We start from the raw sequence: 12,026 nt of genomic DNA on the forward strand, positions 1-12,026 counted from the left end.
TCCGCTCTAGTGGAACTAGAATGGAAGCCCAGGTTTGACATCCTGCTAGGACCGCAGGGGCCTTTGTTTCCCGCCTCCCTGCTTTGGACATGTGTCCCCCTGCAGCATTCTTCCCAGCTGCAGCTTCCCTCCAGTTCTCTGAGAACAGAACTGATATAGGGAAATGTCCAGAGCTGCTTGTTTCTATGTTTAAAACAGGTTATGATGATGCTTTGAAATGTCTTTATTCTTTTAGAATATATTCCACCAGCTGTCAACAGCTGGTATAATCGACCTGTGACACCCAGAAGTAAAGGCTTCTGTGCTAATATTGGCAGAGGCAGTGGCAGTGGCAGTGGTGGAGAAGGTGGCAGTGACGGGGGAAGTGATGGAGAAGGCGGCAGTGATGGGGGCAGTAGAGGAGATGGAGTTTTCTGTAGTGGCAAAGCAGATGGCATTTATAGTAATCCTGAGGACAATAACAAGCTCTTCTGGTGTGCGGAAGGCAATACCTTTCACCTCAAGTATGCCCAAGGTTGGAGCAGAACTGTAAATGTTGCAACTGGCCTTATACATACTCGTAAAATCCTAGTGTCACAAATTCTGTTGTCTGCATGTCAAACTACATCCTCCAATATGTCAGGTAGTCTACATATTATATAAATCTGTCACATTGGAAGCTTTACCCCACTAAAACAGCATTATAATAAAACTTAATTCTATTAAGACCTAAAAATACTATAAACTCCTCGAACCAAGTCTAGATGTAAAATAAATATGGTACAATATGTTTTCGTCCTTGGGTTCATTTGTACTTTATTACTTTTATATACAATGTAGTGCTTTCAAGGACCCTGAAGGTTAACTGAAGCTATATTAAAATTTTATCTTTCATCAAATCAGATTACTATGTTAGAGAGTTCCCTTCCCTGGGAAAAGCTTTGAGCGTATATACTAAACAGTGTGAAAGATGTTCTGTCCCCACCCCCACCCTCATCAATATCCTCCAAAGGGACCTAAGACACTGAAGCAGAAAAAGAGAAAACATTGAATGCTAAATTATCACCTCTGAAAAAATCTGCACGTGTGGGTACAAAGGAGAAAAAGGAGGGAGGTGTGCAGGAGAGGTGATAAGAGTTAATCCTGACTTATCTCAAGTCATGAATACTTCTTGACAAGATAACAGAAATCATTAAATCATCAGATTAAAAGAAGTGTATATATTAGGTATGTTTTTGCTGAGGTTATCTTTATCGTTATCTTAATATGTCCTATGTGATTTCTCATAAAGACTTTTCTGTCCTTCACCATTATTGTTTCAGAAGACCTTGGCCTTTAAGGAATTAGGCCCCCCACGGCATCATATGGCCAGGAGGCTTCACCTCTTGCTAGCCCTTTCCCCAGCTAATGCTCATCAGGGGGTGGCCATAAGGGTTACAGTAGGCTGTCCTGCAGCCACTGGCAGCTTCTCGATTTTTGGTGTCCAGACACATGCAGGCTTACCACCTTTCTGGTAATTACGAAGAAGCCTAAGTGGGTACTAAAGGAACCTCTTCTTAAAAGATTAGATCATATTTAGCGCCAATCCTGGACAAACCTATACTTGATGATTTCAGCTAGTGCTGGAAGGAAAGGGGTCTACCTCTCAGGCCCGAGAGTCTGGGTAAGTACTTTAAACGTAGCTGCTTACAAGTCAGTCTGGGGCTATAAAGTTATGACCTTTGTAACCCCAGAATGACTTGTAAGGTTCTAGGGGGTCATTTGGATTGGAGGGCAGACCCAATCCACTAGCTGCTCTGGGGAGTCCTCCTCTGACTTCAGGCCAGGCCCAAGGACTTAGTAGATAAGTTTATTTTGATTCCTGCCATATCCCCAGTGCTTACTGCTCTGCTCAACACATAGTAGGACCTCAGTATATATGTTGACTCACAGACTAAATGGATGATGTCATAGGAAAGCGGCAATTTTTTAGTTTTTGAGTTTTATGTCAATCTGGGAAAGCCAATCAAATCAAGACCTTCCCACTCCATACTGAGGAACAGAATTAGAAGAGCTCCAAGACATGTTTTAATCTGCCTTAAGTGTTTTCTGTATCTCGTAAGCCCAAATCCCATCCAAACCCTTGATATGTACAGGCTAACAGTCTCCTATGACCAGGGCTAGCGGTAGAATATATAAAATTGGCACCTAGCAATTAGAACTAGAGAGCAGGGGCCCACAAATATGTCACTAAAATGAAATCACCCAACTCAGCACCCAACAGGAACCCACAGACCCAGACGCGCATGTGTATGCCACAAGCCAGTAGATGGAGATAGCACTGTGCACTAGTCTTTATGTTCTCATACAGCAGCTATAAGCCCCTTGTCCCTCCCTGGGCTCCAGGCTGCCAGACAAGGGGGCACAGTAATGCAGAAGAAGAAGAGCAGCTCTGTCCTCAGTCCTGGAGAGTCTGTGTATAATAGGAGCATGTGAAGGTAGTCACAGCTGCTCAATTATAATACAGGCTTAGGTAGGCCACACGGTTCCGATGCTTTCTAAAGTCTTTGTCCGTGGACAGCTGCAATGAAAGAACATTGTCTAGATCAATATTCTAACGAGAACCCTCTGCCTCTGGTCTTCCCAGTTATGCAAAAAAGAACTGTACATTATAGAGGTGAATCCCAACCCCATAGTAATCTAGCCTTAGTGATTCTCCCAAAATTTGTATGTACATCTACCCTTTATCATCTTACTACAGTGTATACCATGCTAGGAATTATTTACTACTTAGTAAATCCCCAAGTAGTTGGTGGGCTTCTTGAAGTCAAGGATTATATGTTTAATTCTTGAATGTTACCCATAGGCCCTAACGAAATAATATTAATACATTCGGCATTTCATAAATAATTGTGGAATTGATGAAAAGTTCCACTAGGAAAGAAAAAAAGCACCTCTGGAATTATGATAGCTAACAGATTGGACAATTACTATGTTATCAGGTATTGTGTTAAATGATTTTCCACATTTTCTTTATAACCTTGTCGGATTGATTCTATTATAATACCCATTTTACAGATTAAAAAACTGAGGCTTAGAAAAGTCAAAAGATTTGCTCAAGATTATACACCAAGTAAATACCACAGCTAGTATTTGAATTCAGGCAGTTTTGTCCCCAGAATCCATGCCGTTAGCTGAATGCTCTATGGCTCCTCAGTGATCTAGTAGTACTCAAGGGGTATGTTGGAAAGAGCAATGAATTCGGAGTCACAAGGTCTGGATTCCAGTTGTGAAACCTGCACAAATCACTTAATCCATCTGCGCCTCTATTGTGTAGGGATATTTCCTCTGTATCCACCACAAAAGTTATTTAAGGATCAAATAAGAAAATGTCGTTTTGTTTAGTCATATATACCTTTAAGAATCTAATGAAATAGTGTAATTCTCCAAAAAGTTCCTCACATTCATATACTCACAAAATTGTGCATATAATTTTTTGGGACTAAGGACTTCCTGAAGTTCATTCACAGACCCCTAATTAAGAGTCCCTGATACATATGAAAGTACTAGATTGAATAACAGTCCTCTACAGAAGTCCAGTCTTATTACCTCAGCTTTTAGGGTCCTTTTCTGTAGACATGGAACCTGAGCCCAGTCTGGAGATCCAAATTTCATTGGCCAGGCAATTTTTGGAGGTGGCTTCTTCTCTGGGTTGTATGCGCCAGGGCTAGAAATAAAAATACAAGCATCATGTCTAATGAGTTAGTGACCATACACAAACTCCATCAGTACCAGAGCCATCCCTGAACTAGGCCTAACCTCTTGGAAAAAGGCAACAGATTGATTAGCTTTTTAATTAAGCATGGGATTCCTTTACCTGTTAATGTATTTCAAGTTAAATGTTAGTGTTAAACATCTAACTTGACAATCTTGACATCCAGTTAGAGCACAGATTGACTCCAGATTAAAAGATAGTTCTGTACCTCAGTCTCTATAGCTGAGAGATGAGAAGGTCCTAGAAGTGGTGGGTGATGAAAGAGATCTAAAGCAGTGATGAATTAGTACTGCCCAGCATTTAAAGTTGGTGATAAAAGTGCAGTGATAATCTGTCTGCAATGTAGGCAAAGCAAAGCAGAGCCAGTTAAATTTTCTTGACAATGGGATCATTTAAAAATTGACTATGTTCATCACACTTTGTCTTTTGATGTAGACTCTTTACTGTCAGGAAATAACGGACTGGACATGGGGGTCAAGACTCAATGCTTCTACTTCCTTAATGCAACTTGAGAAAGTTACATTCACTCTGTGATCCTTGGATTTCTCATCAACAAAAGAAAGACCTTGACCTTTTGCCCTACAAGTCTATACAGTCTGAATAGCTTCCTAAAGCATTGAGAGTAAGCCTGTTGGCCTGCAAGGCCTATGTGCTCCAGTATGCCTTCCATTTCTGTCTCATTTCCTACTCGCTCACTACACTCTAGCCATGCTAGCATTTCTTTTTGTTCACGTCAAATTCCTTCCCAATTTATAGCCTTTGCACTTGCTGTTCCTTCTGCTGGGAATGCTCTGTCTCCAGATCTTCACAGGCCTGGCTTAGGATTGTCATTGAGATCTCAGGTTAAGTGTCATTTCTTCAACCTTTCTAAAGTAGACTTCAGGCCATCACATCACTCCCTATCATATTGTCATCCTGTTTTACCTTCTTTGTAGCCTGGACAACCTACTTCTTGGTTTGTCCATGACAGTCCCTACCTTATGGCTACTGTCTTGGTAGAATGATTAATAGGTCCCCTTGTACTCTCAGAAGTGTCACGGTTTGACTAACAAATTATACGGTCACTGTATTACTATTGATATTTTTTTGTGTATTTGCTTGTGCTCTGTCTGGACTCTAGAATGTAAGCCCTAAGAAATCAGGAGACTTGTGTGATGAATTTACTGCAAAATCTGTCGAATCTACAGAACTGCCTGGCATATTAGCAAAAATTCATTGAATGAGTAACTATGATTCTACATTCTACAATGCCAGAAATCTATGAGACAATTGATTAAATCTCTGAATGGTTGCTTATTTAACTGGGATGGTTTGGATGTCATCCCTTCTTTATGTGCTTCTTTTCTTATTACGTACTTCTTTTCCTCCTATTGCTTTTTTTGTTGAAGTGCACCAAAAGACAGGAGACATACCTGGGATAGTAAGTGTCCTTTGGGTAGCTCTTAAATCGAGGCACCAAGACATTAAATGGAGCAAAATTTTGTTTGTGTTTCTCCTGCTGAGGACTTACTTTCTGGTACATGCCTGCAGCAGGTGTCACTTCCTGTTTCCAAGAGAAAGATCATTATGTTAGAGAGTGATATGTACATATACACAAAAAGCCTTCCAGCTGGAAAAAACAGAATCATCCTCTTTCTGTTCATAAATCAGCTATGGTTCAGCCACCTCAAGCTACAGAAATAAGTCTTTGGTAGGTAGAAAACTGAGATATGGGTGTGGTTCAGCTACCTAGCGATACATAATGTACAGGTTGTAGAAATAAATCTAGGATGGGTAGAGAACCAAGGCAACTTATCACAGCCAGTACCCTTAACATCTCACTCAGATATTTTTTTTTTTCTTTTTTGAGACGGGGTCTCGCTCTGTCACCCAGGCTGGAGTGCAGTGGCCGGATCTCAGCTCACTGCAAGCTCCGCCTCCCGGGTTCACGCCATTCTCCTGCCTCAGCCTCCCGAGTAGCTGGGACTACAGGCGCCCGCCACCTCGCCCGGCTAGTTTTTTGTATTTTTTAGTAGAGACGGGGTTTCACCGGGTTAGCCAGGATGGTCTCGATCTCCTGACCTTGTGATCCACCCGTCTCGGCCTCCCAAAGTGCTGGGATTACAGGCTTGAGCCACCGCGCCCGGCCTCACTCAGATATTTTTAGAGCTAGTATCTCTGCTCCTCAAGGTCAAGTGTCAGGAAAATGTCCAATAAGAGATTAGGATCCTATACTGAACTTTAGACTTGAAACCCAATCACACAAAAGGGTGGAAAAGTTAGAATTTGTTTTTTAACTGACAAGATAATATAATGTATATAAACACAAGCTTCGAATGTTTAACCTCAGGCATCTCAGCACCAAAGCCCTGTGTTGGGACCATTTCTTCAGTAAATTGTTTTCCACTCTCCCCAGTGCACTCACACGCATATTTACAATGTTAATGCCCAAGCTTTTCAGACAGGCTTCTTAATAGCTTTTGCTTAAATGCCTACTTTTCTTTAATTTCAGGGCATATTCTTTCAGATCACTCCCCTCTTGCTCTCTGCCCTTTGCACTCCTGTGCAAATGCATGCAACAATGTGGATAACACTAAAATCCCAGCACATTACCTTCTGTATTGGCTTAAACCTCACAGCTGTTCTGGCTCCCAAAGTATATCCTTTTATACTGGTTGGGATCTTAGATAAGTCGTATGCCAAGCCGTATCCCTTTGGGTGGTATATTAAAACAAACAAACAAACAACAAAAAAGAAAGAAAGAAAGAAAAAACAATGCATAGTCAGAGAACATCAGGGCCATCGAAATGGAGTGAACTTAGCATGTTCCCATCTGAACCTTCTCTGCAAGGGATCTTTCTTGTCTTAACTCCTTTGAGGTCAAGACCATAGAATTCCACAAGTAATACAAGTAACTTTGTAGAGGGGTGTGGCTGGATACGTAGACTATAGGACATTGCCATATATTCGAAGCAATCAGTCTTCAGAGCCCCACAGAGCTGAACTTACTCTAATGCAACTGTCAGCCTGAGGTTTGGAGGAATGGGAGGGTAACTGGCATTGGCTCACAGGCCTTTGGAAGTGAGGACGGAGTAGGGATTATATGAAGCTAGGGCTTGCGTTTAATGGAGGTGCAAGGCGGGAAGCAATAATCCTTTAATCTCTGGCATTGCCTTAAACAGCTGCTTGCAGAAGAACAGAGCGCTTTCTTATGCTGGGACTCTGAAGATCTCAAGTCCCATAGAATTTTTTCTTTTACGAAACTTGGAAACTTGGTTATCTGTCAATAGCCAGGGAACTGAGGCCCATCTAAGGGGAGGTGAATACTCACATCTGATAAGTAACACCCAGGCCCTCTGTGGGGTGATCCCCTAAGAGGGACAAACTTGTTCCCAATCAAATTTGGGGGATGGAAGTGAGGAAAAAGTTTCCTCTGTTGACATGTTCCAAAAGGGTAGTTATCCTCGGCGTCTAAAAGAAAGAAAGAGGAGAGGCTCCACGTGAGGGACGGCACCTGGGTCAAGTGAGCGCGTTCGGGGAGAAGGTCGGGGAGACAGAGCAGAGGGTAGGGCCCAACCGTGCACTTACAAAACCACGCCAAACTCCATGGAGCGGGGCGAACTGCACTTCCTCCCACTTAGTCTTTCCCAGCTTCCCCACCCTTGCCCCCACCTAACCTCTACCCCCCACCTAACCTCTACCACCTAACCTGCTTTGCTGAAGCACATCGCGAGCTGCTAGGGCTAGCACTTGTGTACTGCGTTGCCAAGGAAACGGAGGCTAGTCCCGTGATTCCCAGTTGCGGAGCGCCGGGAGGGGGAGAGGGCCCGAGCGCGTCTGCGCGGCAAGCTGCGGCGTCCACTGAGCCACTACTGGGGCAGGAACCCGCACCTTGGAGCCCAAAGCCCAGGGGATTGTAAACTCAGTAGCTGGGCTGCGGGTAGAGGGTTTCCTGGATTCGCGGCTGTAGGGGCTGCAGGGTTGACGGGGTGGCAAATAGCTTTGGAAGCTGAGTCAAGTGGAATGCGCTGTTGTAGAGGGAAGGACAGTTGGGTTCAGAACGTCCCAAAGTCCGGGCCAGCAGCAAGTAAAGTGAAAGTAAAAAGACGCAGCCGCTGCTGCGTACGGGGGTGGACTCCCTGGGCAACGCCGCAGCAGAAGAGTAGGGGGCGGAGTTGTGCTGACAGCTAGTTCCACGTTAGGCGTTTAGACCATTTTTCCTTTTCCTCAAGCCCCTCCAATCAGGTTGCCCATTCTATCCCGGGGGGACTGGGGGCCGGGGGTCGAGGGGAGGGGGCGCGAGGTTTTGAAAGAACTGGAGGCCTTGCGTGGACCAGATAGAATGCCACGGAATCAGAGAAGACTAATAGTTTTTTTTAGAAGGTGGGGCAGTCCGATTTCTAAGCCCCAGTTTTCTCATCGCTAAATTAGGAAAAAAATTCCTCTACATAGGATTATTGAGAGGATCAAGATGACAGGATTAAAACAGTTCAAAACGTGGTACTTGGTGGGTGACATACAACAGGTTATTGTCACTGAAGATAATAACCCAAGAAAAAAAGATCAGAGTGTGTTTTGTCTTTTTTGCCTTTGTCATGGATATTAACACTAGCTTGTGTTCACTAGCTTTTTAGGATGTCTTTAGGAGTTGTCCAGGTGTTAGAGGTAACAGAACGCCCAGTGTGACTGGTCCATACTTTGACCCTTTACAGGTGATGACCCTGGAATCTACATATACTCCGCGTTAGCACGGCCTTCAAGGATGATTTTTATAGATCTAAGGTAGAGTTTCCAAAAAAGGTGACACTGATTCCCAGAGGGTGTTTTGGAAATTTGTGCAATAATTTTTGCTTGTTAAAAATTGTTGGGGTCAAAAATTGTTCCTGGTCAACAGGCTAGGGAGGCTAGACATCCTACACTGCATTGCCCAGGCATACAGTGAATGTCCCGCATCACATTCAGATATGTCCTGTTGGACTCTACAAAAATAACTAGTAGTAGTTATATATGTGAACACAGTGAAATTTACAGGAAATAATGCAGGAAGCCTAGTAATATAGAAGGTTGTTATGAGGAGCCAAGCTTAAATGGAATAAAGATAGGGTCCGAAAATTATTGTATAATTTACTCCAAGCATTTTGTCTACTTAAAATACAATTGCAATAATACTGAGGGTAAATAAAATGTAAAGAAATGCAATCACACATAGTGATGAGGATGTTTTCTGAGAAATGTGTCATTAGGTGACTTTGTTGTGCGAATATCATAGACTATACTTAAACCTAAGTGGTATAGCCTACTACACACCTAGGCTTATACTATGGCCTGTTACTCCTAGGCTACAAACGTGTACGGCACATTACAGTATTGAATACTGTAGGCAATTGTAACATGATGTTACGTATTTGTGTATCTAAACTTATCTAAACACAGAAAAGGAACAGTAAAACTATGGTTTAAAATTAAAAATGGTACACCTGAATAGGGCTGCTCCATTGTAATTTTAGGGAGCACCATTGTATATACAGTTCATCATTGATCAAAATGTCTTCATGAGGTGTATGACTATATTGGTATGGATTTGATGACTTTTACTTTCATTAATTAGGTAATATTAACATTTGTAGGTATTAATGTGCTTTTTGAAAATAATGTTTACATTATTTGTGACGTGTAACATATTTCGCAAAGTACCTTGAAAATGTGGTAAACCATTCTTACTTTGGTAGACTGGTTTGCTTCAGACTAATTCTCTAGCTGAGAACAGGTGAACTGGATAAGTAAAATATATGTGTTTGAAGACATCAAAGATATATAAAGAAAGAAAGAACATTCAGAGCCAAAATCTCAGAGAAAAGAGAAGCCCAAAGTGGTGAGTTCAACTTTGGTGCTGCTGTTCCATTGGAACGCTTGCTAAATAAAAAGCTGACTGAGAAGCAGAGGATTTGAGCAGAACTTTGGTTAGACAGTCTCTGAGAACTCGGAAACAAGATTTAGGTTGGCCATGGAGAAGGGGAGACTGTAAAACACAGTTTGAAATTTTAGTCAGAACTTCAAAGAGATAAACCCTAGGAATAAGGGTAAACAAGAAACAGACCAGATGTCAAAAAACCCTGAAGTTCAGCTTTGCATCAATTCAGTTCCCAGTTGCATTAAAGTGATCCACTTCTATCCTTATTGCATGTCATAAACAAAAGTAAATATTTTCTGAAGATATCATCCAGAGACTCAACTAATTTTTACAATTTTTTTCATACAAAATGTTTGGCATTTGATAAAAACAAGAGCTTATAATAAAAGAGAGTAGAAACAGACCCACAGAAAAATCCAGATATCAGAGTCATCAAACATGGACTTTAAAATAACCATACTTGGTTTGAGATTTTGGAGAAAGCAACAGGACTGCAAGGTGAACACAGGGAAGCCAGAGAAAGCAAGGAAATAACACAAAGCAAATGCTTGACTTCTTAGGAAACAGGCTAAAATAAAAAGATCAGGCTCTAAAAACAAAGTCAATAAAGATCCCAGTATACACAAGGAAAGAGAAATTTCCCCTCAATCTCTATTCATATTACCAATGTGACCAACATAACATAACTGGGCCCATCTACATCCTGACTGATGCAAAATTTATCAATTTTTCGTTAAAGCCAGACCCAACATTGTATAGTCAAAGACAGACTGTCTATATGTTATGTGTATCTCCTGTATAACCATCTCTGTAATGATAAGAGGCTAATGCAGAATTTCAGGTAGCTCTAAGAAATGCCAAGGATCGAAGTTTTGAATGATGACCATGCACAAAGGAACTCATGCAGGTATCTGCTAGTACCAAGGAATACTTAGACCAAGTTTTATAGTGTGGCCAGTTTTGATGAAGACCTTAAGTAAATAATTCAGTAGTTTCCATCATGCACATTTTATAGTATCGAAAGGATGCCAGATGTTTATGGAGACTGTTATAACTTTATGAAACTGTTAATGACTTTTCTCATTTGACTGTCTCTGAAGACATATAAGAATTATTATTATTCCAGGGAATTACTTGCTCTGTTGCAGTGGTCTAAGTAGATTCAATTTTTGGTATAATGTTTTAAACAGATTTGTCTCGTTTTAAAATTATTAAATTAAATAATAATCACTTCAACAAAGAGGATAAAGTTGATTACCATATTTAAGAAATTAAATGACAAGACGAAGAATTTAGAAACAATAAACAAGAATCAAATAAAATTGTAGAAAGAAAAAGTATTATCACTGAAAATAAGAATTCAATGTATGGGTTTAACAGCAGATTAGAAAAGCTGAAAAAAAAAAAAGAATGAATGGACTTCCAGTTCCAAAATAGCAGCATAGAAGCAAACTGGCTTCACTCTTTGCCTTCCCTAGAAAACTAAAACCGAATATACAGAACTGGTATTATCACCAACAATATCCCAGAATTCAAATATGAAAACAGTTGCTGGGGCCATGAGAAGTGAAAAAATTCCAAGCAGATGGTAAGAGAATTGGACTTCCACATCTGTGGCACCCCTCCTGCCATTCTGCCCAGAACAAGCATGTGAAAAATTTTCCTCCAGCTCAGTTTCTACATTGGAAAAAGTGATATTGAGATGGACAACCAGTTTTCCCACTATCTTGTGTTTCCTTGCAGAAGATCTGCCCCTGCCTTAACCCGCAGGAAGCATCACAGTGCCTGAGGGGAGAAATATACCTGAAAACAGGCAGAGGCAAAGGGAGGAGGCAGGATTACTTAACCAGCCCTGAAAACTCTGCTCTGTAACTTAGCTAAAGGAGATGCCAAATCAGAGTGATTGTTTAGCAGCGCAAAGCTGTAGGAAGTTCATCCCACAGGTCTCCTGGGCACAAACCCCTAGCTGGTCTTCTCACACAAAGAATTTATCTCAACAAGGGGTATCTCAACAAAGGGTTCCACTTTTGGCTCCAAAGCTGATGCTGTTGCTAGGTCTCAGTTTGTGGAAAGAGAAAGGGACCAAGGAGACAAGGCCTGAAAGTTGGACACATCATTTCCACTCATGTACAGAACTTAGACATGGCCACCTGGATACGGTATTCTTAAATGGCAGTTTTTTTCTTTCAGCACTTTGAAAATGTCATTACACTTACTCCTAGTTTCCACTGAGGATGGAAACTCCTATAGTTTCCATTGAGGAATCTGCTGCTGGATGAATTGGGGATCCCTATATGTTATTTGCTTCTTTTCTCTTGCTGTTTTTAGGTTCTTCTCTTTCTTCTTGACCTTTGAGAGTTTATTCCTTGAGGTAGTGTTATTTGAGTCATATCTGTTTAATGT

At 41.4% G+C, this 12,026-nt stretch overlaps 1 protein-coding gene across 2 annotated transcripts; it reads right to left on the reverse strand.

Moving 5' to 3' along the window:
- Positions 1–769: 769 nt before the first annotated feature.
- CIMAP3 (ciliary microtubule associated protein 3) lies at positions 770–7,820 on the reverse strand. Of its 2 annotated transcripts, none has more exons than XM_074027286.1 (6): positions 7,604–7,820; positions 7,044–7,183; positions 6,326–6,424; positions 5,146–5,276; positions 3,568–3,685; positions 770–2,539 (listed from the first exon to the last, which is right to left on the reverse strand). In XM_074027286.1, exons 4-6 carry the CDS (start codon positions 5,253–5,255, stop codon positions 2,471–2,473), a joined length of 297 nt encoding a protein of 98 aa, XP_073883387.1. In that variant the 5' UTR covers positions 5,256–5,276; positions 6,326–6,424; positions 7,044–7,183; positions 7,604–7,820; the 3' UTR covers positions 770–2,470. The 2 variants fall into 2 exon arrangements, with proteins under 2 accessions (XP_073883387.1, XP_005542422.3); XM_005542365.5 differs by lacking the exon at positions 7,604–7,820 and adding an exon at positions 7,422–7,479.
- Positions 7,821–12,026: the final 4,206 nt, after the last annotated feature.

Source organism: Macaca fascicularis, chromosome 1 (genome assembly GCF_037993035.2).
Source record: "Macaca fascicularis isolate 582-1 chromosome 1, T2T-MFA8v1.1".
Taxonomy (NCBI): Eukaryota; Metazoa; Chordata; class Mammalia; order Primates; family Cercopithecidae; genus Macaca; species Macaca fascicularis.

What these genes read in the sequence shown, in the direction of transcription:
- CIMAP3 (XM_005542365.5), bottom strand. An exon ending in CTGGGTGTTACTTATCAGAT is followed by an intron (nt 6,425 to 7,043) that starts GTGAGTATTCAC and finishes TACCACCCAAAG; the next exon opens with GGATACGGCTTGGCATACGA. An exon ending in AAGGACACTTACTATCCCAG is followed by an intron (nt 3,686 to 5,145) that starts GTATGTCTCCTG and finishes TTTTATTTCTAG; the next exon opens with CCCTGGCGCATACAACCCAG.